Source organism: Gorilla gorilla, chromosome 22, assembly GCF_029281585.2.
Source record: "Gorilla gorilla gorilla isolate KB3781 chromosome 22, NHGRI_mGorGor1-v2.1_pri, whole genome shotgun sequence".
Classification (NCBI taxonomy): Eukaryota; Metazoa; Chordata; class Mammalia; order Primates; family Hominidae; genus Gorilla; species Gorilla gorilla.
In genome coordinates, this window is record NC_073246.2 from 44,145,660 (window position 1) to 44,173,606 (window position 27,947).

The 27,947-nt window shown below is 54.1% G+C and overlaps 1 protein-coding gene across 11 annotated transcripts in view; it reads left to right on the top strand.

Annotated features, from left to right (window-relative positions):
- Window positions 1-27,947, top strand: part of ABCG1 (ATP binding cassette subfamily G member 1) — an 81,447-nt gene that overhangs the window by 40,562 nt on the left and 12,938 nt on the right. For all 11 annotated transcript variants that reach the window (XM_004062849.5, XM_004062848.5, XM_063702714.1 and 8 more), the window contains exons 3-8: window positions 11,834-11,951; window positions 14,073-14,205; window positions 17,727-17,777; window positions 23,092-23,237; window positions 25,140-25,263; window positions 26,652-26,766. In XM_004062849.5, the coding sequence (XP_004062897.1) occupies window positions 11,834-11,951; window positions 14,073-14,205; window positions 17,727-17,777; window positions 23,092-23,237; window positions 25,140-25,263; window positions 26,652-26,766 (687 nt within the window). The remainder of the gene's footprint in view (window positions 1-11,833; window positions 11,952-14,072; window positions 14,206-17,726; window positions 17,778-23,091; window positions 23,238-25,139; window positions 25,264-26,651; window positions 26,767-27,947) is intronic.

A 27,947-nucleotide genomic window follows, 5' to 3' on the forward strand; every position in this document is an offset into this window, starting at 1 on the left:
AGAGGCAGAGTTGGGGTGTTTTCTCATTAGCCCATTCCCTCCTCCCTTTGGGTGGAAGAAAGGAAAAGAGCAGGGGAGAGAGAGGCCAATGGCAAAGGGGCACAGCGGGAGAAAGAAGGCCCCCAGGCTTGAGCGGCCCTGAAGCTCAGCAGCTGTGGGTTGGACGGTGGTGTTGGCTTGGTCTTCCCCTTCCCTCCTGGTTTCTTCAGGCCAGTGTGGCATCCTGCACATGGTCAGTCCAAGTCCAGGGAGGGCCCCATCACCTGGGGGTGGTTGCTATCGGTGGCAAAGTCTTGTCAGCAGCTCATGGGGCAGGAAGGGCCTATGGTTGGGGGTTTCCTGGCAATCCCATGGAGGAAAGTGAGGATGAGTTGTGTTGCTTCTCTGATGAAGCTGGTCACGTGGCCCTAAAGGCATTCAGAGTAGATGCTCACTTCAACCCTGCAGGTGGCATTGGGCGGCAAGCATTTCTAGGACCCAGCTTCCACCACGGAGCTGAATGGTGGCCCAGCTGGGGCCAGGGCCCCTCTCGAGGGGGCCTGAGATGCTGAGACCCATGACGCTGCTGCTCCTGCCAGGGGCTCATCACCTGTGAAACACAAGCCGGGGAGCCTGAGTGTGGCAGAGTCTCCCTCCCCAGGGTTCCCTCTGCAGGATTTTGTTTGGGTTCTTTTGAAGTTGAAAAGATTTTCAAAAGAGCTCACCAGAGTATCTAAAACCATGTTATTTAGGGAGGAGAGGAGCCGCATGGGAGGGCCCCAACTCCCCAGTGACCCCCTCCACCAAACGCACACCAACTGGTGGCATTAGAGGTGACAGTGCAGCAGGATGGACTTCTTACTTCCCCTCTCAGTCTTTGCACTCAGCCCCACGCAGCTCCTGCCAAGGAGCCAAGGAGAGGAAAATATCCCTTAGCAGGAAGGAAGGAAAATAGAGGCATCACAGAAACTGAACAAGGACCCAGAAAGCAAACCCCACCTCTGTTCCCCCATGAGCTACCCACTTTTCCCCACAGCCCCACAGCCGTGTGCCTCCCTCTCTCCCATTTTCTTTTTTTTTTTTTTTTGAGATGGAGTCTCGCTCTGCCAGGCTGGAGTGCAGTGGCGCGATCTCAGCTCACTGCAACCTCCTCCGCCTCCCTCGTTCAAGCGATTCTCCTGCCTCAGCCTCCTGAGTAGCTGGGACTACAGGCGCCCGCCACCACACCCGGCTAATTTTTTGTATTTTTAGTAGAGACAGGGTTTCACCATGTTAGCCAGGATGGTCTCGATCTCCTGACCTTGTGATCCACCCGCCTCGGCCTCCCAAAGTGCTGGGATTACAGGCATGAGTCACCGCGCCCGGCCCCTCTCTCCCGTTTTCTACCCTCTTTCTTCTTCTAGTATGGTGAGTGGGGGGGGGGGTGCTCTTGTCCCCCTTCCCCCTCTCCACCACCCACCCTCTCCCGCCCCACCCAGGCAGCTCTGGAGTCCGGCTGGCTGCATGTTTACTAAATGGAGGCATTTGTGAGGGGATTTCAGATACCCTGCTGTGCTCAGGCCAGGGTGACAGTGTTTTGATGTTTGCGGTTGGAAAGCTGACCTCCTGGATGTGGGGTGACGGGAGCAGCCGGTGGGAACAGTACTGTCTGCATGGCATCTTCTCCCATGAGAGAGGATGACTCCTGAGAAAACAGACAAGCAGGATAGGAAACTCCATCGCAGACTCCCTGGCCTGGTCGAAGGGGCACAGAATCCATAGGGGCCTGGGGGAAGCTTGGGCAGCTCCCCACCCCCTCTCTCCACTGAAACCCCGAGCGAGAGTCCCTCTGTATATCAGGGACTGCCTGCTTGTGAGGAGACGCATTGCCTCGCTCTGGCTTGGAAGAGGAATGTCCTGCCTGGCCCGGCCCCCTCGGGAAGCTGGCGGGTGAGTGAACAAGACAAGGATGGCGAAACACACTGCCACCTCGGCCGCGGAGCTCCATAAACCCAAGATGGCTTCTTGTCCCTGCTGTTTATCCACATTTATGTTTATGGCGTACTTAACTCACAGAGAGGTCAGAATGCTGAGCTATCAGAGTAACATTTGACATTTGGAAAACCACAAAACAAGGCCCTGATTCTCTGCGGGTGCCCACTTCACCTGGTCCCAGCCCAGCCCAGTGCAGGTGGACAACACGCCTTTGTTGGTGCTGCTGGGAAACAAAACCCAATGACCGATCTTCCCCAGGGTCTCTCGAGAAGCAGCCGGCCCCTTTCCAAACTGCAACTTGTTCAATGAAACCTGAGTGAGCTAGTCACTTGCTTATTATGTTCTGCAGGTAACCAGGACCGGGGGGCTAATAGTTCCCAAGGGGCTCAGATCCCTTGGTTGCTGGGCAGGTAGTAGGAGAGGTTTTTCTCACACGAAGCCTTAGGGAGCATGCATTTGGCTTGGGGAAGCATGCTTCCTAGCAGAGGCTGCAAGGAGTCCTTCATGTAAACAGGGCTTGAGTCCTCCGTAAGGGACAGGAGACCTTCCCACACCCTGGCAAGAATTCTTCTTTTTTCTGAGGATGTTTTGTGGAATGAAAAATAAATTGAAAGATAAAGGTCAGTTGCACAAGTGAAGATCTCTTTGAATGGGCATAGGAATTCTTACGGCCGTAGCTTTCAGAGCATCTCACTGCATCAGCACTGCCAGCTACCCTGCCCACACCTGGGTGGTATTCTTAGCCTTAGGTGACCCACGGGGTTTCTTCTTTATGAGGGGAAAGGCTTGAAATTCCTTCTGATCCTCTGTTCAATATTTCATGTGATATCAGACTAAATGCACAATTCTGGATTGAGCTGACTGTATTGATTCAATGGGAATATGCCCACTTGGAGGAGGAAGGAGGGAGGAGGGGAACAGCTGGGAACCGCTCTGCGGGGCCTGGCAAAGGCACTCTTGGCCCCGGGTGCAAGAGCCGCCTCCGGGTTTGGCAGAAGGGGTTGGAATCTTGGATCCTCTGCTGACTTACCGTGTGACCTTGAGCAGGTCATTAACCCTCTCCAAGCTCTTGTATGTCACCTGTAAAAGATGGAGAAGGATGCAGTACTCGCTTGCTGTGAGGCCTAAGCGGAGTGACAGGAGCCAGGCTGGCGCCGTGCCCACCCCAGTGAGCTCTGGCCTGGCAAGGCCCGTTCTGTGACTCATGGCCTCTGCCCGGGGACTGGGCTGGCCCTGCCTGTGCCTCCTTCAAGGGCACATTTCTACAGAGTGAGGAAAACTCTCCTAGCCCCGAGCGATGCTGCCGTGTCCCCTGACTCTTCCTAGGTGTTGATAGTTGACAGGTATCGGTTCTCTTTGCAAAGCACTGTTAGCTAATGTAGGAAATGTAAACATTCAGTGCCTTCCTGAAATTCCTTCTAGACCCGAACCCCCTTGTTCCAGGGGCTGTCTGGCAAGTGGTGTAGCCCAGCCACAGCAGCTAACAGGGCTCATGGGATTACTGGGGGGTAATCTCCATCTCAGAAAGGTGCCTTGACTTTTCCATGGGCAAAGGAATGTTGCCTTCATTTCCAAGGGAGGAAACTGTCTTTTTTATTGTTTGTTTTGGAAAAGTTGTATTTCTTCGTTTAAAAATCAACACCTTTGGGGGTTTACTTTAGATTTAAAAGTAGTTATCCGTGAAGCGACAGGAAGGGGATGTGAGGGAGCTCCTAGGAGTGGGCCATGTCCCAGTTCTGATCTGGGGGCTGGGACCCTGGTGTGTTCGATCTGGAAAAGCGTGTGAAGCTGTGTATTTATGGTCTGCACACTTCTCTGTGTTTTCTACACCTCAGCGACATTTACAGCAAAACATAATTACTCAGAAGTGAGCACAACAGGCACATTTCCATGGCCATTGTCTGCGGGTTTCCTGATGACTTCTGTCTCGCCCACTTGGGGAGGGGTTTGTGCTTATGTAACACAAGACCGAGGGAGCCAGCAACCCCGTAAAAATGCCTGAAGTAGGTTGATCCTGCCGTTAGACTGTGGGGAGGGGCCAGGCGGCTGGGCCTGCAGTGGCCTCTGGGCATTGCCTGATGGCTCTGGTCCCAAAGGGGTCTGTCCTGTCAGAAGGGAGGTGTGGGAAGAGACGACAAGGCCACGGCGGCGTTGCCTGAGACGGGATGTTGCTCGAGGTTCATTTGTGCCAAGAGCCCTTCCTGTCTTGTGAGTGCCACGAACATTTCCTTCCAGTAACCATTGTGCAGGCTCCATTCCGGGTTCGCGGGGCATGATAATCAAGAAGCTGGTCTTGCTCACGTCCTCATGGAGCTGACATTCTCAGGGCCTCCAGGGCAGTGACAGAGCTGGAAGCAGAAGAAGACGTGCGTCACATGGCGGCTGTTGGATGCCCTGCTCATCTGGGGTGCCTGGTTTGGGGTTGGCCAGCTGGCCTTTAGGAGGAGCAGCTTCATTCCAGCGTTGTCTCCTTATACTCATGATCACTGGAATTCAGGATGTCTGCACAGGCTGTCTCTGAATCTCTAATGTTCTAAAAGTGGCTCATTCTGAAGGAGGGGATAACTCAGGAAACTCTTTAGTATTCACTTAATTTTAAACATTACTAAATGCTTCATCTGCGTGGTTTTTAAACATCTGTTCATCCATCCATCTGTCCGTCCCTCTGTCCGTCCATCCATCCAGCCTTCCATCCATCTGTCCATCCATCCATCCATCCTTCCATCCATCTGTCCGTCCATCCATCCGTCAATCTATCCATCCATTCATTCATCTATTCATCCGTCTGTCCATCCATCCATCCATTCATCCATTCATCCATTCATCCATCTGTTCATCCATTCATCCATTCATCCATTCAGTGACACGTGAGTATCTACACTGGGCCAGGGCCAAATGTTTAGAGATGGAAAGGTGAGGTTCCTACTTCTCAGAGGATGCTGGCAAAGGAAAGGTGAAGGGCGAGAGAGAGAAGGTGGAGAGAAAGAGAGAGAGAAGGAGAGACAGAGAGGAGAGAGAGGGAGACAGAGGAGAGAGGGAAGGAGGTGGGGGAGAGATGGCCACATGGGGAAAGGGGAAGGACCAGGAGAGAAGAGATAGAGGAGCGCTGTTTGGGGTGCTGGTTGGTGTGCTCTGGGGAGCTCTCCAGGGTCTTGACGGGGGGCACGTGCACGGGGAGGGTTGGGTCTTGGGAAGCCTTGACAACACCAGGACTCCATCTCTGGCCTTGAGGCCACTAGCTCCCATGGTTTCTGCCCGTGGTGGCAGACAGTGGGTGGGAGGGTGCCACCTCTTGGGCCCTTTGGCTGAGCTCCTCGGGATCAGAGCCAGCTTGTTGGTGCTCGCTTGTGCTGGCCCCCCATCCCCATGCAGGACAGCTTCACACCATCTTTCCGAGTGCACACAGGGGTTCATAGGAGCTGCAGCTCTGCTCGGGCAGGGCTGCACCCTGATAACAGAGTCCAGAGTGCTCAGGCCCTCACGTCCCTCATTCCTGCACCCACAGGTCAGTTTCCTCCTGGAGGCTGCATCCAGTGCAGCAGCCCCGGGTGACGCTTTCTCCCTAGCATTGTGCTCTGCTGTGGGTTGAGTTGCGTCCCCCAAATAGATATGTTGAAGTTCTAACCCCTGCTCCCTAAGAATGTGGCCTTACTTGAAACAGAGTCACTGCAGATGGCATTAGTTAAGATGAGGTCATGCTGAAGTAGGGTGGGCCTCTGATCCCATATGACAGCTGTCTGGATAAGAAGATGGGAATTTGGACACAGAGTCACAGATACACAGGGGAGAGGCCCATGCGCAGACAGAGGAGAGATCAAAGGGAGGCAGCCACGAGTCAAGGAACACCTGGAGCACCAGCGGCTGGCAGAGGCAGGGGAGGTCCTCCCCTAGCACGTTCAGGGGGAGCACGGCCTTGAGGACGCTTCCAGAGAGGACTTCCAGCCTCCAGGGCTGTGAGAGGATGAGCCCTGGAAAGGGGTCAGCTCTAACACATCGCAGGGCAGCCTGACCACTGTTGACTTCTCAGGCTTTCCAGATGTGCACCTCTGGTCCACTACACCAGACTGCGAGCTGGCTCAGGACCGCAGGCTGGGATGGCCTGGAGACATTTTTCTCCACCTCTACAGTCAGTGGTGTCCTGCCGGCCCTGGCCTCCCCCTTAGTGAGGCAGCCCCCTCGCGTGCTGCCATAGCTTGCCCCTCGTGGCTTGAGGGATTAATCTGCAGGCCTCCCCTTCCTGGACAGGGTTCTTCTCTCTTAAGCCTGGATAAGTGGGCTTGCTCTTGGTTTTGCTTTGACAGTGGACTTGTGAATTACAATATGAAGCTGGGTGTGGTGGCTCACATCTGTAATCCCAGCACTTTGGGAGGCCCAGGTGGGCGGATCACGAGGTCAGGAGATTGAGACCATCCTGGCTAACACAGTGAAACCACGTCTCTACTAAAAACACAAAAAATTAGCCTGGCATGGTGGTGCGCACCTGTAATCCCAGCTACTCAGGAGGCTGAGGCAGGAGAATCGCTTGAACCCAAGAGGCAGAGTTTGCAGTGAGCCGAGATTGCGCCACTGCACTCCAGCCTGGGTGACAGAGTGAGACTCTGTCCCAAAATAAATAAGTAAAATAAAATAAAATAAAATAATTGGAATGTGAAATTCAGCCAAGGTGAGTCTGATTAGGAGGGTTTGGGATCAAGGTGCTTCCACTGCTCCTTTTATAGTGAGTAGCTCTGAAGGACCAGCATGCTCTGTTCCTGTCTCTCCCAAGTATGCATCATCTTAGGGAACAAACCGTAAAAGGGGCAGAGATAGACTCTGTGGGTTGTCTTTGGAATATCCCAAGGGATTTGCTCCTCTCTGATCATGTAGGTCTGCGGCTCCAAGGGCAGTCCGTCGCCACCCTATCTGGAGCACTCTTCTATCCTCCTCCCATCTCTGTCCTCTGGCGATGACCACAGCCCCGGGCACTGCTAGTTGTGCCCCTTGCTAAGCTCCCATATTTTGTGTTAAGGAGCAAGGATTTTCACAGGCTCATAGAGCATTTGCTTCCTTTCTAGGGTAATTAAGACTACACTAGAAACCATCTTGTCCGGTTCTCTTTTACAGATGTTGACATTAGGGCCCCAAGAAGATACGTAGCCTGCTGGTGTCACTTAGGGAATTAATTCCTGAGCAGGTGTCTGGCGCCTGCGGCCCTGCTCAGACCCCATTCTCTCCTCTGGTTCTCGATGGCCCTCACCTCCCATTTCTTTCCATTTCCCAGAGGAGTCTGGTTGAACTTATGGCTTTTTTTGCCTTGATTAATTGACTATGAATTTATGTCCCCTAAAAAAGGATTAAGTTGCATCATTTCTTCTTAGCATGCAGTGCTCAGAGACAACCCAGCAATCGATAAAGACTTTAGGGTTGGTGCAGGGAAAGGGGGAAACAGACACTGATTAAAGATAAATGGGGAGAGGAGCCTTCCTCCCACCCAGGCTCACAGAGGCCGGCCCTGCCCGCCTAGCGCTCTCGCGGGTTCTGGTCTGCAGTTTTTATCTGAGTTCCGTTTAGTGTCTGGTCTGAGGCTTTGGTCTGGTTTGGGTTCTGTCTGGGTTCTGTCTAGGTCTAATCTGGGTTCTCTCTAGACCTGGTCTGGGTGTGGTCCGGGTTCTGTCTGGGTCTGGTCTGGGTTCTGTCTGGGTGTGGTCTGAGTTCTGTCTGGGTCTGGTCTGGGTTCTGTCTGGGTCTGATCTGGGTCTGGTCTGGGTCTGATCTGGGTCTGGTCTGGGTTCTGTCTGGGTGTGGTCTGGGTTCTGTCTGGCTGTGATCTGAGTTCTGTCTGGGTCTGGTCTGAGTTCTGTCTGGGTGTGGTCTGGGTTCTGTCTGGGTGTGGTCTGGGTTCTGTCTGGGTGTGGTCTGGGTTCTGTCTGGGTGTGGTCTGAGTTCTATCTGGGTCTGGTCTGAGTTCTGTCTGGGTCTGGTCTGGGTTCTGTCTGGGTCTCATCTGGGTCTGGTCTGGGTCTGATCTGGGTCTGGTCTGGGTTCTGTCTGGGTGTGGTCTGGATTCTGTCTGGCTGTGGTCTGAGTTCTGTCTGGGTCTGGTCTGAGTTCTGTCTGGGTGTGGTCTGGGTTCTGTCTGGGTGTGGTCTGGGTTCTGTCTGGGTGTGGTCTGGGTTCTGTCTGGGTGTGGTCTGGGTTCTGTCTGGGTGTGGTCTGGGTTCTGTCTGGGTGTGGTCTGAGTTCTATCTGGGTCTGGTCTGAGTTCTGTCTGGGTCTGGTGTGGGTTCTGTCTGGGTCTGACCTGGGTTCTGTCTGGGTGTGGTCTGGGTTCTGTCTGGGTGTGGTCTGGGTTCTGTCTGGGTCTGGTCTGGGTTCTGTCTGGGTGTGGTCTGGTTTCTGTCTGGGTCTGGTCTGGGTTCTGTCTGGGTGTGGTCTGAGTTCTATCTGGGTCTGGTCTGGGTTCTGTCTGAGTCTGATCTGGATGTGGTCTGGGTTCTGTCTGGGTGTGGTCTGGGTTCTGTCTGGGTGTGGTCTGGGTTCTGTCTGGGTCTGGTCTGGGTTCTGTCTGGGTGTGGTCTGGTTTCTGTCTGGGTCTGGTCTGGGTTCTGTCTGGGTGTGGTCTGAGTTCTGTCTGGGTCTGGTCTGGGTTCTGTCTGAGTCTGATCTGGGTGTGGTCTGGGTTCTGTCTGGGTGTGGTCTGGGTTCTGTCTGGGTCTGGTCTGGGTTCTGTCTGGGTGTGGTCTGGGTTCTCTCTGGGTGTGATCTGGGTTCTGTCTAAGTTCTGGTCTGGCTGTTCTAGTCTGCGGCTCTGGTCTGGCCTGGGTTGTGTCTAAGCTCTGGTCTGGGCTACCATCTGGCTGTTTCAAATACTGAACCTGGGCATCCTGCACGGGGCTGATGGGCCTTCACTGGGCCTGGCTCTGGCAGTCTCTGCACTTGTTATCCTGGGCACTCACTATCCCAGCCGTAAAAACAGTGGAAGACAGCGCGCCTTGTGAACGAGAGCCCACAAGGACAGGGAGGCAGGTGCATGTCCATTATGCCAAGAAGTGGGCTGAGCAGAGCTCAGGGGTGGGAAAGTAGGGCAGGCGGGGTGGGATGGTCGCATCTTCACTTTATATTTCTGTAATGGGAACCAAGTGCAGGGCTCTGCAGGGAGGGTGATTTCCTTACATAAATAGAGGTAGGTGTGTGTGTGTGTGTGTGTGTGTGTGTGTGTGTGTGCACGCTGGATACTCAGGAAACCCGACTACCACAGGAAGCCTCTGACTGGTGTTTCCTGGGCCCCTCAGCCCAGGACTCACTTTTAGATCTGCACAAGGTCACTGTTGTACCCGGGCTGTCCCACAGCAGGGCAGACTAATGTTTACTGGACTTTGTTTCCAGAGACACTTTTAAGATTCTTCAATTCCAAATGCATGTCTTTTTTAAAAAAAAGAAAGAAAGAAAAATAAGTTTCTAATATCAGAGAAGTACAGCCCTGAATTGGGTTTTGTGTCCACTGCTGGACCCCATGAGGGCCAGGTGGAGTGGACCCCTGCAGCCCCAGTTGTGTGCACTCTCTGTTTGGTGCAAATTCCAGTTTGCTGGTTCTCAATAGCAAGACCAGCCTGAGACCACCTGTCCTGCTCTTCCCATGAGAAGGCCGAATGCTCCCAGCCTCCATGCCATGTCCTGTTCCTGGGGTTCTGGGGGTCATTGCAGCCTGTATGTGCTTCCTCCAGCCAGGGTGATCATTGGGTGCCCCAGTGAGCCCCAGCACTGAGGGTCAGCCCCAGGCACTGTCAAAGGTGAGAGCTCAGAGGCTGTGCCCAGAAAGAGGTGGGCCCTGCCTGCCCTGGACGGAGGGAGAGAGGCTTCTCAGAGCCCGAGGCATGAACCCTCAGGTGGGTCATGGCCATAGTCAGATGATGGCTGCTGGTGAGCTCAGTGACCAGGCGTCTTCAGGCAGCTCATAAGTTTGGGAGGACACAGCCTAAGGGAGGTTTGCTGGGGAGCAGCCCCACTTCCACCGTGAATAGACAAGAGATGGTAATTAGCAGGTACCCAGCATTTAGTGCTTTCTTGGGGATATCGCGTGGGTCCCGGGGGCCTGGGTCCCCGAAGTGCTGCAGTACTCCATGGTGCAGAGAGCTTGCTCCTGTGGAGGAAGGGTCTATGTGGTCCCCAGCTCCTCTGTCTGCCTGTCCACTGAGGGGCACCCGTGGCTCAGGAGAAGGGCTATTCTTGGGGTTCCCGGTCCTCCTCCAGCCCCGCTAATCTGTGTAGGCCTCAAGTGCTGTGTGCTTGTAAGCATTGTCATCCACAGTCCTATTGTACGAGCTGGTTCACCTGCAGCTCTGAGCTGCTCTCCAGCCCCAGCCCTTTCTTCCTGTGCCCCTACCCCCGCTGGGATGACTCTCCTCACCCTCCCTGGGGCGACAACCTCCCTGTCTGTAATGAGTGGCAGTCCCAAGCTTCCTGACTGGCTTCCGCAGCCCTCCGACTCCCCTAAACAAGGCCTCAGGGACTCCACATCCAAATTAAGGCAGCACCTGGTGGCAGGTTGGCATTTTCCGGTGTCCTATCTATGAAAGACAGGAAGACAGCTGGGAGCAAACTCCCCTGGGCCAGACTCTTGGAAACATAAAGGCTTGGGTGCCCAGCTGGGGACCGGGAGAAAGTCTAAAACACGGGACTGGGCCAAGGACCCCACAGGTCCCTGTCTCATTAGGTCCCCTGAAACGTGTGGAAGCTAAAATAGCATTCACGTGATTCTTGATCATTTAACAGTGGATTCTGATCTGATACTACACTGAGAAGTGCCCCTGGGCCGGATGCGGTGGCTCATGCCTGTAATCCCAGCACTTCGGGAGGCCGAGGCAGGCGGATCACAAGGAGATTGAGACCATCCTGGCTAACATGGTGTAACCCCGTCTCTACTAAAAATACAAAAAATTAGCCAGGCATGGTGGCGGGTGCCTCTAGTACTAGCTACTCGGGAGGCTGAGGCAGGAGAATGGCGTGAACCCGGGAGGCAGAACTTGCAGTGAGCCAAGATTGTGCCACTGCACTCCAGCCTGGGCGACAGAGCAAGACTCAGTCTCAAAAAAAAAAAAAAAAAAAAAAAAAAGTGCCCCTGGATTGGGAGACATTATCTATGCATCCAGTTGCTTCTGTTTTATTATGTACAGCACTTTTAAACAGTCTATTTGAAAAAAAAATTAATGTGGCTTTGCTTGGGATGTGCAGCTTTTCCCCTTTTATAAAGCTCTCAGATGGAGACTTGGCAGAAATTCCAAAGCAGTTTGGTGTGGCTCCAAAATGACAAACTTTCTTAATTATTAATTAAGGGATTAATAATATATTGATTATTTAATCATATGTTGATTATTTATAAATAAATCATATATACATAATTTATACTTATGTAAATATATAAAGCATAAATAAATAATTTGTAGATGCAGTAAGTGAATTATTAATTAATACAGACACATGCATGGCATATCAGGGCAGGAGCAAGCTGGTAGTGCTGCAGCTCAGAGCTGGGTTCTGCCCATACTGGCCGAGGGCCTGGGCAGGTCACCTGGGCCCACCGGACATCGCTTCCTCACTCTGAGACGGGCATGGTGGATTCCCCATAGACTAGACAATGACTGGGAAAGTGCTTTGTGAGCTCTAAAGCATTACACACGTGCTGTTAGTTATTATCATTATTATAACCTGTGAAACGCAATTGAAGACGTAGACCAGGGAATTCGAAAGACACGAAGTTCGTGTTCTTCCCTGGAATGCAGCCTTTTCTACGATGCATGTCAAAGGTTGCCTTTGGCCTTGGTCATGTGTACTTGAACATTTGCATATTTACCGCATTAGAGATAAAATGAAATGAATATGAATATGATCTGCTTTTTTGCAGGATACAAGACCCTTCTGAAAGGAATTTCCGGGAAGTTCAATAGTGGTGAGCTGGTGGCCATTATGGGTCCTTCCGGGGCCGGGAAGTCCACGCTGATGAACATCCTGGCTGGATACAGGTGAGCAGCCCTGCCCGGGGCACAAAGTTCTCACCCGGGTGTCAGGCCAGCAGTGGGAAGAGTGGAGCTCCTTCCATCAGCCCCATCACCTGGAGCAGGCTGTGGTCTACAGCAGTAGTCCAGGGAAGAGAGTGACATTGAGAGGCTGCACTTGCCAAGGGCCATGTGATGGGTGGTGAGCCACGCTCAGAGAGGGGTCCCTGGAGACAGTGGCCACAGCAGCACCCTGGATGAGCTCAGCCTGGCTAAAGGGACAGGAGGAAGTAGGAAGGTCAAGTTCAGGGAGAGGGGTGGCCAGAGAACTTGGAGAGAACAGGAGTGAATGCAAGTTGAAGAGAGACAAGGCATTTTCAGAAGAGAATGAGAACTGTTTGGCTGGGGCTTGTGATGGTCTTAGTTGTTTAGAAGTTTGAGCCGGGTGTGGTGGCTCGCACCTGCAATCACAGCACTTTGGGAGGCCGAGGTGGGCAGATTACCTGAGGTCAGGAGTTCTAGACCAGCCTGGCCAACATGATGAAACCCCATCTCTACCAAAAATACAGAAAAAATTAGCTGGGCATGGTGGCAGGTGCTATAATCCCAGCTACTTGGGAGGCTGAGGCAGGAGAATCATTTGAACCCAGGAGGCAGAGGTTGCAGTGAACCGAGATCGTGCCACTGCACTCCAGCCTGGGTGACAAGAGTGAGACTCCATCTCAAAAACACACAAACAACAAAAACAACAACAAAAAAAGACAAAGAAGTTTGGCGACCATCGTGTCCAATGTCATCCATTTGGGAATGATTAGAAAACTTAGATTAGACTCTTTAGAAGTGTTTAGAAAATTCTCTGTGAAAGTCAGTTATTTTCATGTCTGATTGGTTTTACTTACTAACTTTGGTAAATAGTAATAATAGTAATAATTTCATTTACTGAAAACATGGCAAATATCACCCTTTTCCTTAGAGCTTCTGAATTACACCTTAATGCCAGAAATTGGGGTTTGAAAAAAATCTCACTTATGGCAAATTCCTGCCTGTGACAGTCACATCTAAAGGTTAAAGTTGAATCCTCAGAGTGAGGCAGGGCCAGAGAGGAGTGGAGTATTCTTGCAGGGGTGGCTGTTTCTCAGATCATCAATACACCCACAGCTCCTGGCAGCCTGTGTGGGTGCTTGGCATCCCGGAGCTGCAGAGGCCACTCAGGATGGGGCCTTCAGACCTGGGGATCCAGGGGAAGCCAGTTGACCCCAGCCTGTGCCTGGAGGAGAGAAGAGACCCAGCCTCAGGCCCACAGTCATAGTAACAAGCTGAGTAAAGTTGGAAGCTAGACATGCTTTCCTTAGTCTCCGTAGATTCGCCTCTGTTTTATTCCCCATAACGTCTAGGAGGTAGGGCTAGAAAGACTGGATCCTTAGAAGCACAGCGTGTAGACTGCCTGTGGCATGCACCAGCTCCCGGGCTGCACTGATGCTCCCAGAACGGCAGGCAGCAGAGGCGCACAGTAGGTCTGCAGTGAGCCGATGAACCAGCCAGTGAATGAGTGTGCCTGGTGAGGCCGTGCCCGCCTCGCATGAGCACCTGGGAGGCTCTCAGCCTGCTCAGCAGAGAGAATTCTCCCTGGTGGAGAAGGGCCATCCACTCGGCTGAGCTGGTTCGGGCCCCAGGCCCCTCTCTGCTCCTTCCCAGGCCTGAAGTCTGCAGAGGTCCGGCCTTTGGGCAGTTGGGTGTAGCCTGAGCTACACACAGAATTGTTCAGAAGCCAACGTTACAAACCCCCACAAATCCAGGGGCTGTACATCCCGACCTCGCGGCTGCTTATAGGACCATCCCTGCGAATCTTTGTTTGGAAGGTCAAGAAAGTGCTGCCCTTACCCTTAGTATAAACACACCATCCCGTGGAGGCCTGTGTGCGGCTTCCTCTTCCCAGTGGGCGCTTTCTCTGTGGAATGTCTTCCTCCCGATCGCTGCAGTGCTAGCGAGGTCCGGTCCCTTTCTGCCCCTCGGGGTCCCCGTGGCCAGTGGTTCAGCTGGGAAGATGCTGGGAGGCAAGCCCCCCTCTCTGGCTCCCCTCTCCTGCCCTGGGAGGTGGAGGAGGAGCAGGAGCCCGGCTGACGGCTTCTCCTTTCCTTGGCTCTGCAGGGAGACGGGCATGAAGGGGGCCGTCCTCATCAACGGCCTGCCCCGGGACCTGCGCTGCTTCCGGAAGGTGTCCTGCTACATCATGCAGGATGACATGCTGCTGCCACATCTCACTGTTCAGGAGGCCATGATGGTGAGCTCCACCCTGCCCCGCCCCGCTCCGCCCCTGCCATCTGCCCCCAGCCCCCACATTAGACACAGCACTGGCCGAGTGCCCAGCTGCGAGGGACTCAAGGGCTCTGCCACACAGCCTGCACAGGGTCAGCAACCTCCCTCTAGCGGAGTTCTAACACCAGACTTGCTGTTGGGAAAGGCAGCATCATCCCAAAACCCCCCAAGACTGTGAGTTTAATGGACCTTGTTTGGCAGGGTTGGGGTCAAGTTTCTGAGAAGGTTATTAACCCGGCTGGCTTGGGTGATCCTCTCCAGGGCAGCCACCATACTATTTCTCCTGCAGGCCAGTGCTTGGGATTCTCCTTCCTGTCAGCCATCCTTGAGTCTTTCTGTGTCTTTGGCCCAAGCACCCACTCGCCTGGTGCCTTGGTCAGGATACCAAGGGTCTATTCCTCTGACTCACCTGCCTCCCAGGTGGGAAAATGAAACCAGCAGTGGCCAAGCATCTCCTGGGTCCCAGGCCCTGAGCACATAGCTCTACACACACCAGATAGGTCATCCCAAAAAAGTGGGTGGGAAATGGAGCTTCCCCCAGTGAAGCCAGGAGCCCAGGGTCACACGGCTGCTGATGGCCACACGTGGCCAGGGCTGTCTGTCTCCAAAGGCACACCTTTAACTGCCAGCTCAGCTTCCCTGCCGTGCACCTGCTTTATCCTCACAGCCTCAGTGTCCTCATCTGCAAGACCGTATGGGGTTGGTGTAAACATTGAAAGGGAAAATACAGGGAAGGTGGGGTAGAATTCTGGCATACAGTTGGTGCCTAATCAATTCAACTTGGTCACTGTTTCTTTTCACTCCTAGTAAGCCTCCCCACAGTGTCTTCACTTATGTCCTCTGTGGATAAATCCAGTATTGGGGGAAGTTTAAAAATATCTTCCCCTCTTGGAGCCACAGAAGGGTCCAGGGGGTATCCTCTGCCTGGGTTTCTGGAATAGCTGGTTGTGCTCCTTGGACAGACCATGACCCAGCCAAGTGCCATGCATCTGGGTTTCCAGGGCCTTTTTTTTTTTTTTTTTTTGAGACAGAGTCTCGCTCTGTCACCCAGGCTGGAATGCAGTGGCACGATCTCGGCTCACTGCAACCTCCGCCTCCCAGGTTCCAGCGATTCTTCTGCTTCAGCCTCCCAAGTAGCTGGGACTACAGGCGCCCACCACCATGCCCGGCTGATTTGTGTATTTTTGGTAGAGATGGGGTTTCACTATGTTGGCCAGGCTGGTCTTGAACTCCTGACCTCGTGATCTGCCCACCTCAGCCTCCCAAAGTGCTGGGATTACAGGTGTGAGCCACCGTGCCTGGCAGGGGCCATTTTTTTTTTGAAGGCCCAACTCATGGTGACTGAAACCACACAGACCTAACTGTGAGCAGAGGCAACCACCAGAATCCTCCCATTAAGAGGAGATTGAAAATCAGTGTGCAGCTCCAGTTGCCAGTCATGGCTGGCTTTATGTGAGGGACTGTTTATATTTCTGCTTCCTCCTTGTTCGCTGCAAAAGAAGAGTCCCCAGGCTTCATGTCTCTCCTGGCACCCTAGGGGACATCCTCAGCTTGATCTACTCTGTGCTTTGGTCAGTAGATGGGGGTTCGCCTTGGTTTTCCACCTGGAGAGACCCTGACTTGGGTTGGGCAAAGCTTCTTCCCCATGGTGTCTGAGAGTGGCACGTGAAGGGCAGTGCCAAGGGGTTCTTAGCTCAGCAAAGAGAAGCAGGTTACGTTTGCAGACACATGATCTGCTCCCTAAACTTCTTTGTGGGGAAACAGAAGCAGGAACCTGTGGGGCTGTTCCCATTCGTGTTCCCTGGTCCTGCGTGTTCTGTGGGTAAGCAGACGCCATTCCCCTGGGCCCAGCATCCCTGGGCGGTGTGTGCCCCATGGAGTCCTGACTGCTGATCTGGCCTCCAAATGGATGTTCAGATGGGGCACAGAGGACCTCTGAGGAGTTGGCGAACAGATGCTGCAAAGCAGCCGTGAAGTTTTTCTTGACCCTAATGTTCACTGTTCCATGTATGCCCTAAGTGCAAACTCCATGCACACGCTCTTGATTCCTGAACAGCTCCTGCGTCTTGGGTAGCCCGAGTCTGACTTCTCAGTAAGTTCTTGAGTGAACCCCATGGCCACATGCTCGAGACCCTTCACTGGGACCCCAGCTCAATGGCTGCATTCTCCACAGATGCGACTAGGGACTCCTGCTGTCCTCTCCCAACCTCGCCACCGAACCTGCTGTGAAATGATCTATTTTCACAATCAAATTCAGTTCGATTTTGATTCTGAGAATTTCATGAGGCCCTGGAGAAATACTTTGAGGCTATGGTACATGTTACCACTCAAGGTCCTGTCTCACATGGAGGAGATATTGGCCGCCCGTTGCGGAGTCCCGATCCCACACCAGACACAGTTGTGCATTTTTATGCTTTTCACCCTTGCAGCCAGGCAGACTGAGAAATGGCAGGCAGTGTCACATGGCAGGAGCGTGGGCCTGACCCTGTCCAACTCTGGGGCCTGAGATCTCTTTGCCCCACACCCCGCCCCCCTCCCCGCCACCGCCCTGCATCTCACCCTCTCCTCTGATCCTCACAGCAACTTCTCTAGCTAATGAGGTGGACAGAGCTTAACCTCACCATTGTGCCAGTGAGGAAATGGAGGTTGCACGTTTGCCCAAGGCCACAGGAGGCAGGAGGGTGGAAGCAAGGCCCATCCCGTGCATGGTGATCTACTCTGGGTTTTCCCAAGCAGGGCCAGGAGCCCAGTGCTGTGTTAGCAAACGGGATCTCAAAAAACACAACAACAACAAAATGCGGCATCCTGGTGTGTCGCCCTCGTAAATTCCTGTGCTGTGAAGACTCTCCCTGTGGATAAGTTCAAGCCTCAGCAGTTTAACAGGCAGTTTGTGGAATTCCTAACTCGCACCACTGGTTCCGCCCAGGCTGGTCGCCAAGCCCCTGATGCCTGGGGCTTTCTTACCTCTAAATGGCCCACATCTGACTTCTCTCCTGGGTACAGCAGAGAATTCAACTGAGATAGCAGGAAGCATCGCTTATGGACTGCTCTCCTGCCATCCTACCATTGTTAAAGCAGGGGCATCAGAAGCCAAGAACTCCTTGGGTTTTCCATGATGATCAGCTAGCTGCACGGTGGCTAGTGGCACCGTGGCTAGCTGCATAGTGGCTAGTTGCACCGTGGCTAGTGGCCTTATGCCTAGCTGTACTGTGGATAGCTGCACCATGACTAGTGGCACCGTGGCTAGTGGCACCATGGCTAGCAGCACCGTGGATAGCTGCACCATGGCTAGTGGCACCGTGGCTAGCTGCACCATGGCTAGCGGTGTTGTGGCTAGCTGCACTGTGGGTAGCTGCACCGTGGCTAGTGGCACCGTGGCTAGCTGCATCTTGGCTAGCTGCACAGTGGCCTGCAGTGTGGGCATGAGGCTCACACTGCCAGTGGCCGTCTGTTCTGCTTCCACACTGTTGTCCTTGTCCCCTGCAGGTGTCGGCACATCTGAAGCTTCAGGAGAAGGATGAAGGCAGAAGGGAAATGGTAAGTGGGTTGTTTGGTGCCCACAAGTGGTCCAGAAAGTGCATGACGTGCATGTGGAAGGTGTGCCTGCCGGGGCATTTTGGCATTGGCTTTTGTTTGTTGATTTGTTTTTGCCTTGCCTTCCGTGTGTGGGACAGGTGACATTTCAGGGAGTGCTGTGGCCTGCGGCAGCCAGAGGCCAAGAAAGGCAGATCTGGTGCACACGCTCATGGCTTTGATTCTCAGATTCAGGAGTCGGAATGTAACGTGAGGGACAACAGACTTGGTACTCATGGGGCCAGAAGATGCCAGCTTCAGGGTTACACCAAGAGTGCTGCCCTTTTAGTGTTTAATATGACCGATATTAAATTTTTTATAAGACAATAACAATGAAGATGGTTAGTCATTCGTTTAAAAATAACCACCCTCCACCCACCTACACTTGCAAGAAGAAATTTAGTTCTTACATGTTATTAACCAGCCTCTTAAAAAAGAAAATAAATATGTTTCCAGGATGATGAAGACTTTCTAATCCCTTTAGCCATTTTTTTTTTTTGGCTTCCTAAACCCAGGGAGCAGGGACAGATGCAGGTGGGCAGAGCCAGGGGGAGCAGCAGAAAGCCACACAGAGGAAGGAGGCCACCAGCCTGGACTCACACACCCTCCACGGGAAACCCACTGTCCTCCTCTCCACTGCGGCTAGTGCTGGTGGGATTTTCAGTGTGAGATGGAATTTGGGGAAACCCCCCTTCTATAAGATTATCTTTCTCTCCTAACACCCTTAAAGTCTCACAGTCTGGCGGCAGCTGAGAGTGGGGTTTGCCGGGTTAGTGCCAATGGCTCGACATGGCCCTTTGTGTTCTGGTATAAAATGAAGTGATTGATGGGACAGAGTCAAACATACTGAGGAACAGTCATAGCAATTCTATTTCCGGCATTTCCCCCTCTCCAGTCATCTCTAATAGCTAATATTAAGTAAATGTAAACCACTTTGGTATGGAAAAAAAGAGTTGGACAACCTTAATGCTCCTCCTCCCCCAGCAACTGTGCCCTTCGAAACTCAGGATTCAGCCCATGTCACCGGGGCTGGGGGGTGAAATGCCCGGTGCAGGTGGAAAGAGCCTAATGTCTGAGAGAAGGAAAATGATTCTTTGTTGCTACAGAAAATGTTCTGTGTGGAATTCTTTTATTCTGCGATTGAAAAGAAAATGGATGAATGGAACCCAAAAGAGAGAAAATGTGGAAATCACATGTGTTCCTGGCCCTTCGTGGGGGCAGAAGACCCAGCCTTGTGAGTTTATTGTCTAGGCTGAAAGGCGAGAGCCCCCTCTCAGTAGTGTTTTCTAAACAATGTAACGTAGACACACCCCCCCCACACACAGACCACCTCCCAAGCCCGAGAATGTTACTTATACCAAGTTATGGAAGATGAGTGTTATGGCCTGAATTCCCCCCAAAAGATGATATGTTAAAGCCTACGCCCCAGAAACCCAGAATTGGCTGTATTTGAAGATCGGGTCTTTACAGAAGTAATGAAGTTAAAATGGGGTCATATGGGTGGGCCTCAGTCCAGTCTAACTGTGTCCCTGTAAGAAGAGGAGAGGAGGACCCAGACACACACCGAGGGATGGCCCCGTGAGGACACAGGGAAGAGGCGGCATCTGCCAGCCCAGGAGAGGGGCCTCAGGAACCAACCCTGCTGCCCTCGATCTCAGACTTTGGCCTCCAGAATTGAGGCGGCAGTTTCTGTTGTGGAAACCACCCGGTGTGGGGGACTTCATTACGGCAGTGAACGTAACAAACGAGAGCCTTAGTTCCAGGCACACAGAAGAACATGGAGAAAAGCAGGTGTCACTGCTGAGTCTCGGCGAAGTCTCCCATGGGAGATGAACCCAAATCAACAGAACGGGGCCCTGGGATTGAGCCAGGGCGACCTCCACTCTCCCTGTCTGAGGTCAGTTTTGCCACCCCCTAGTCCTGGGCCCTCCTTGCCATTAGCTACAGGACAAGAGGAGAGGCCGGCAAGAGTGTGCAGGGCCCCCACGAAGCAGAGGCTTTTCCACCCGGAGACTCAAGAAGCTGCTCCTCCCGAAGCCTGGATGCAGTGCCCCTGGATCCGCCTTTCAGGGCCCTCCTTCCCATCCCCCGGCCTCCCTGCTTTCATGGGGTGTCGGAAGCAAAATCCAATCTCTTTGTCTCGGATAGCCCTCCATCGAGGTCCCAAAGACCCCTCCAGATGCTGGCCTGCAAGCTGAGGGGCAGCTGTGGGGGCTCCAAGGAGAGACGGTGGAAGTGGTCACTGATGCTCGGCGTGGAGGAGGAGCCAAGAGCTCTGGAGGGGGAGGCGCTGGAGAGAGGGAATTCTGTCTCTCCGACCCAAACTAAAGGCCCAAGGACAGAGCAGACGGTGGAGAGGGTCTTGGGGATCACCGGAGGCGGGGGGAGCAGACACAGGAGGCGGAGGGCGGAGAGACTTGCTAACATGGAGAGGCCCTGTGGTGAAGTGGAGCTGAGCACACGGGGGAGCCCTCCATCGCGCCTCCTGGAACCCACCGGATGGCCTTGGGCCACTGCCTGCTGTGCTCCAAGCCGAGCTTCACCTGTAATGTGGGGACAGGAAGCCAGGCCCCACCTGCCTTTTGGGGCAGTGCAACCTGAACTGGATGGTTTCTTTAAGGTCTCTGAGCTCGATGGAGCCCATGTGATCCATATGGGAGGGGCTGTGGGATTGCTTCCCCGCAGCATAAGGCGACAGCCACCAGCCTTTTCCAGGGTAGCTGGTGAAAGTCGCTCTCCCCAAGGGCTGGGTGCACAGTGAGTGCTGCTCAGCAGGCTCTGTGCTGAGGCCACAGCAAGCCAGGCCCTTGGCCTGCCGGAGCTGGAAGACCCAGAACAAGCTGGCATCTTGGTGGAGAATGGAGGCACCTCCCAGGAGCAGCTACACGGGACCCGAAGACAGATGGCACCCATAGGTGTGTGTCCTCGTGGTGCCTGGGCCCTGCCTAAGACACGGCCCAGATGAGAGCCTCCAGCTGTTTTCAACTGGGTTTACAAGGGCAAAAATATCAGCTCCTGTGGCTGAATCATCCCTGAGGAGTGAGCCCCTGGCGCCGACCTCAGATTCCTCTTCGGCTGGATTGAACAATGCAGAGAGCCCTCCCCACAGGACCTGGAGGCCACGCTGCATCCTGCACATGCTCCTCACCAGCAGACCCAGCTGTTCCTCAGCCATGGCACAGGTGCATGCCTCGCCATCGGGCCCACCATCAGGATTGCTTCAGGAGAACATGGCAGCAACTTCGTGCCTTCACTCACTTCCCTCCAACCCCCGATGTGCACCTAGGTCAAAGTTCTCTCTCTGTCTCATGGAAACACAATGGAATGGAATGTTCTAGAAGGTCGTGGAATTTTGCTGTGTTGTTTACGGCCTTCCTTGATTCCCAGCAAAGCAGCCTCAGCCCTCCAGAGCCCTCCAGCAAGGCCACTTCCTCAGGAGTGAGGTCTCCAGGGGCAGCCTGGGCTGCCAAGACCCTCCCTGGAGCGCCCGCCGGGAAGCCCCAGGGGGGCTGGAGCTACAAGTGGCCTTGCAGGTTTTTTGTTTGTTTGTTTAGGGAAAATGTATAAATAACTGAGATCATTGTTTGTTCTTTCTGACTAGTCTTTAAAACAGAACCCATCTGGGTGGCATCACTCCTGAGCGGACACTGGAGAAAGTGGGGTGAGCCCAGCTCATGGGCAGGGGTGGGGAGGGAAAGGCACCCACAGCGGCCTCCGCTTCCAGCATCCCCTCCGTGAGGGTGGAGGGAGAGAAGAAGATGTGCCACATGTGTGGTGCCCCCACAGTGAGCCTGGAAGCACCAGAGCCACTCAGTCGGCCGAGAGCGTCGCACAGTGGTTCCAGAAGATCTGGAGGCCTCGTCCTGGGAAGACCAGCAGTCGATGCCGGCTGGGAAGAGGGCTCTGCCCACCTTGCACGCCCCCCCACTCACCAGCCTTTTCCAGACAGCCTTCCAGAAGCTGTTTCTGGGTTGGCGGCCCTCAGAGCCAGGCATCCAGCAGAGGCACCAGGGCTGGGGTGAGGGCATCAGCAAGGAGGTTCAGGACAGGGCTGGAGCCCAGGTCGGCTGACCCTGTACTGCCACCTGCCCCGGCCTGTCCAGCAGCCATGCCCTGGTTCTTTCTGTCACCAAAGCTGCACTTTGTACCGACCGTGCATAAATAATTCAGAAGCTCGGAGTGGAAATTTTCTTCCTCGTGAGTTCTTCCTCCCTTCAGATGACTTCATCTCCCTAGAGGAGCCGCTGGAGTAGGGTCCGCTTGCTATGGCTCCCAGGGGTCGGCCACCACAGGGCTGCCATGACAGGGTGGGGACAATAGCTGGGTGAATGCTGGAGGGAGCTCCAGGTGGGCTGTCCCCAGGGTAGGGAGGCAGGGATGGCAGTGGCTGACCCAGGGCCTGCTTCTGAGACGATGCTGGGGCTGAAAGCAGCACCAAGCCAGCACAGAAATCTGCTGACCTTCGTGTTCCCTGAGTCAATACAGGATCAATAATCCGGAGCAGACAGGGAGGGCTCTGTGCACAGTGCCCTGCTTGTTCTTGGCGTGCAGCCTGCTTCCCAGAGCCTATGCCGAGGTGTGGCTACCGTGGGTCATGACTGCTTTGAGGGGTACTGCAGATCTGTTTCGTTGCCTTCCTGGCACCTCAGAGACCTTGCTTTCAAGTCAAACCTATTTACAAGAACAAAAGTGACTCTGTCCCCCTCCTCGAGAGCCCTGGTGTGTGTGACTGTGTTCCTGCCCTTAATGCCTACCTCAGCGATGACAAGAGTGCTGGGAACAGCCCCCACGGACTCCATGCTGCTCCGTGCACTCTGCATCCACTCTTTCAAGTAACCATCACAGCGACCCTCCCCTTCGTTCTGGGCAGAAACCACCAGAAATTGTGCATCCTCTCATGTGTCCATTCATCAAGTATTGACTGGACACCTTCTCTGTATGGGGCACTGGGCTAGGCTTAGCAGTGAGGAACGTGCCCCGGGCACCTGCCAGAGGCCATATGACTGATGAGGATGCAGGCTCTTGTATCTGACCCCAGAACTATCGCACAGCCTCTGGGCAGTCTCTGTCCCTCATCAGGACTGCTGATGTGGAAATGGCACCTGCCCCACTTGGCACCGGGCAGCCTGGAGTGGGCTTGACTTGCGTGGCCTCCACGTGGACCAGGCACGGTGTGTCCAGCAGGCTGAGGGCGGCCGGCAGATCTTCCTGCATGGGCCATGGGAGGTGGTGAGCTTTGGTGGGCAGCTCCCAATGTCTCTTGCTCTGTTGCCCCCAGGTCAAGGAGATACTGACAGCGCTGGGCTTGCTGTCTTGCGCCAACACGCGGACCGGGAGCCTGTCAGGTGGTCAGCGCAAGCGCTTGGCCATCGCGCTGGAGCTGGTGAACAACCCTCCAGTCATGTTCTTCGATGAGCCCACCAGGTAAATCAGGAGCATCTGGGCTGGTGTCCAGGGGCAGGAAGAACCCCCTGTATTCAGCGATTCTTCCAGGTGACCCTGACATCCTGATGTAGCCTCAGAGGGGGTGAGTTGAGCTCACCCGGCAGTTCCTCCTTCCATCTGGGACCACTGGGCAGAAGAGCTGACTTATGCCCCCTCTCTCACTCACTCTGTGCTCAGGCCTGCAAGGCTTGTGTTGACCCTGGGGGTATGGCTTTGGGGGAAACGTCCTTTCATGATGCATATCTCTTCCATGACACCAAGTTCCCCGTGGCTCAGCCACTCTGAAGACCAAGGTCACGGGATGCCCTGGGAAACAGTGTGTCTTCAGGTGTGTTCTGGAAACGCCCTACAGTTTAGCACATCAGAGGCTCAGAGATGCCTGCAGGACAGGATCCTGCCTCGGTTGCTCACCAGCTCTCTATACCCACGGGGGCTCTGACCCCGCCTGCAGGACAGGATCCTGCCTCGGTTATTCTCCAGCTCTCTATACCCACGGGCACTCTGACCCCTTTCCTGGGTGATGCCCTTTATGTTCGGGGCTCCCTGCGGAATCACTACTCTGGAGTCCTGGCTCTGGTGCCCCCAGCCGCAGGTTGAGCTCGCCTGACTCCTGCATGTGTCCTGTCCAGTTGTCCCAGGCAGGATGGGCAGCCAGGAACCAGGCTGCTCCTGAAATGACTTCAGCCAGACTTTATGTTGTCTCATTTCTGCCACTCACTCACCTCTCCAAAGTCCAGCAAGATTTGACAGCAGTGTGACAGCAGCCTTCTGGGGGGTGGGATGGCGGGGCTCACCTGTTTTCTTCTCTTGTGCCTGCACAGTACCAGCCCACAGTGTCTATAAGATACTTCAGGAAAAGAGACCACAATGAACCCTTGAATAGCATCTTGCAGGCTGAATGCCCTGAGATGGGTGGGCTCCGGGGGACTGCCCAACACACACTGTCCCCCGGGCCTGTCACTTCAGAGTTGAGGGGATGAGAGCAGTAGTAGATCTGAGGGGCTAGGAAAGGAGAAGAGAGGTCCCCCCAGGACCCTGCTGGACAGTGAAACACCTGCTGGAGTAAAGCCCACCTGGGCTGCAGCAAGGCCACCTTCTATGGGGTGATGCCCCCATCGCCAGCCCCATAGATGGGAGGGGGGAGTGGGGGTGGTGACTGTGGGGCACTAGACCACCTGAGGCACAGCTGCCTGCCTAGACAGTTGTGAAGTACCCCCCCACCCAGATGAGTGGGGACCCCCCCACCTCTGTCCCGCCTGGACAGTTGTGAAGTACCCCCCCACCCAGATGAGTGGGGACCCCCCCACCTCTGTCCCGCCTGGACAGTTGTGAAGTACCCCCCCACCCAGATGAGTGGGGACCCCCCACCTCTGTCCTGCCTGGACAGTTGTGAAGTACCCCCCGACCCAGATGAGTGGGGACACCACCACCTCTGTCCCGCCTGGACAGTTGTGAAGTACCCCCCCACCCAGATGAGTGGGGACCCCCCCACCTCTGTCCCGCCTGGACAGTTGCGAAGTCCCCCCCGCCCAGATGAGTGGGGACCCCCCCCACCTCTGTCCCGCCTGGACAGTTGTGAAGTCCCCCACCTGCCCAGATGAGTGGGGACCCCCCCCAGTCCTGGACTCTGGCAGCAAGGCTCGCTGGGGTCCTTCCGTTCTTACCAGGAATAAAATGCAACATGCAAATCCCTGCTGTGTGCCCCACCACTGAGCAGCAAAACAAACAGCAAGAGCAGAGCCCGGGCTGGGACGGGGCAGCTGCAGCTGCAGCCCCTGATGCCAAGCCCTCTGGGACAGGAACTCCCTGGATCCCCGGAACCTGGGGCAGTGGCTAGTTCCTGCCGCCCGCAGGCGTCTCACGGTGCCTCTTGACTTGCAGCGGCCTGGACAGTGCCTCCTGCTTCCAGGTGGTCTCGCTGATGAAAGGGCTCGCTCAAGGGGGTCGCTCCATCATTTGCACCATCCACCAGCCCAGCGCCAAACTCTTCGAGCTGTTCGACCAGGTACACGGGCCCCGGGCCCTCCCCGCCAGATTACCGCTGCACTCAGGTCAGCCTGAATGACACCAAACCCTGGGTACCCACTGCCTTCTGTTAGCTTGTGGGGCGTCTTCATGACACCAAACCCTGGGTACCCACAGCCTTCTGTTAGCTCGTGGGGCATCTTTATGACACCAAACCCTGGGTACCCACAGCCTCCTGTTAGCTCATGGGGCGTCTTCGTGACACCAAACCCTGGGTACCCACAGCCTTCTGTTAGCTCGTGGGGCATCTTCATGACACCAAACCCTGGGTACGCACAGCCTTCTGTTACCTCGTGGGATGTCTTCATGACATCAAACCCTGGGTACCCATAGCCTTCTGTTACCTCGTGGGATGTCTTCATGACACCAAACCCTGGGTACCCATGGCCTTCTGTTAGCTCGTGGGTTGTCTTCATTTTCGAGAGCGTTTAAGTGCCAGGTTTTGTGAGACTCGTGGAACCACAGGCAGCGAAGGGGGCTGGGGAGTGGAAGCTGGTGAGCAGAGTCCTCTCTCTGTCCTGGTGGTCGGTCATGGGATCCTGGGTGTCACCAGCATTGTAGAACTTCATCACCTCCCCTGTTAAAATGGGGGGAGGGGAGACACTTGTTTTCCAGAATTAATAACAGGTTACAGCATTTGCACAGTATCATTTGGTTTATAAATCTTAGGTTTTGGCCAGGCACGGTGGCTGTCCCCTGTAATCCCAGCACTTTGGGAGGCTGAGGTGGGCAGATCACTTAAGCTCAGGAGTTGAAGAACAACCTGAGCAACATGGTAAAACCCTGTCTCTACAAATGAAAAAAAAATACAAAAATTATCCCGGTGTGGTGGCACACTCCTATAGTCCCAGCTACTGGGGAGGCTGATGTGGGAGGATCACCTGAGCCCAGGAGGTGGAGGCTGCACTGAGCCAAGATTGTGCTGCTGCACTGAGCCAAGATCCTGCCACTGCACTCCAGCCTGGGCAGCAGAGCAAGACCCTGTATCAAAAAAAAAAAAAAAAAAAGATGAACAAACAAAAAAACTTAGGTTTTGATATTAGTCTAAGCAAAAATAGTCACAAAGGGATAAAATGTGTATAGCTCCAAAATTTTTTCTGAGCAGGGGGTTAGCATGAAAAATAAACAGCAAGCAATATAGTCAAATCATCCTGGCTGTGCGATATTCTTCCCTGGGTTATCGTGGCTTTCCCTTCAGATGTTAATAGGGCCCTTGGGGGTGATGTAAAGCTCTTAGGAGAGGAAGTGACTGATCGCTGGGCTGACTGATTGATTGGTTGATTGATTGGTTGATTGATTGATTGAGGGCTCCGGTTGCCTTCCGAGGAAGGCAGGACTTGATCCCTTTTTCTCCTTCCTTTTTTCCAGCTTTACGTCCTGAGTCAAGGACAATGTGTGTACCGGGGAAAAGTCTGCAATCTTGTGCCATATTTGAGGGATTTGGGTCTGAACTGCCCAACCTACCACAACCCAGCAGATTTTGGTAAGCGGAGTCCTGAGCAGCTCGGGGGGACAGAAAGGGGATTTTCCTCCTCTGTGGGTTTCACTTTTAGCTGACGCCCCCAACTCAGAAACCACTTGACTACCACAAATAGCTCAAGTGTCATCCAGTTATAAAACTTTTAAAGAACAAAAAAATTAGGTTTTGTTTCCTCTAGACTCTAGGTAAAATCATCTGGCCAGCCTGTCTCTGCCTCTCTCCTGTCTCCATGTCCTAATCACCTCCTCTCCTGAGGACAGCAGTCGTTGGATTCAGGGCCCACCCTAAGTCCAGGATGATTCATCTCAAGATCCTAATTACCTCTGCAAAGATGCTTTTTCAAATAAGGGTGCATAGTGACAGTCCAGGTGGACTTCCCTCCTCCTTTGCCTTCCAGCCATCAGCCTTGATCTGTCGTTTTTCTTTAAAATATTTGATTCATGCAATTCCCAGGACTCCGTATTTTCTACCACACTATTTCCCAAATTGTGTTCCATGAGACACTGTTCACGGAAGTGCCTCTCACCCACAAGGAGTAGGCTGTAATGGAGAGGAGACAGGGCGAGGGGTGCAGGGAGTGTGGTTTAAGGGGGGACGGGAGCCCCAGGAGGGTTGTGGTTCTGGTTTCGCGCTCGCTCACAAGGAAGAGTAGCAGATCAGTAACGGGTCACTAACGGATGCTGCTGAGTGGGGCAGGGGAGGTGAGGTCTGAAGCCTGCATGGAGGTGAGAACCTGGAGGGAAGGGCAGGCAGGAAGGAGAGGAAACACGGTGCGTGGGGATGCAGAGAGGTCCTGGAGCGATGAGGGCATTCCCTTCTGGGGATTCCATTTCCTCAATGTCGTCTGACCAGAGAGCGGGAGGTGAGGAGAGTGTGGCCCACCGTTGAGGGTGTGGGTGACCAGAGGGGCCTGGAAACATTGCCTGGCAGTGCTGTAGGCTCGTTTGGAGCCCTTGAGGATGACTTTCCAGTGAGGCCAATGTGTCCTGGTTTGTGGCTTGATCTAGGAGGTGTGGTGGCCCCCGTACCAGCTGGGAGGAAGCGGGTAGCTGGCTCTGCCAGAGGGAAGTGCGGAAAAGGCAAGGGTGTTGGGGAGCTTTGGGCCTCAGCAAGAACATTACTGGAGTGGGAGGCAAGGCATCGCACAGGGAGGACACAGAGGCAGGAGAGGGCAGAGGGGTTGG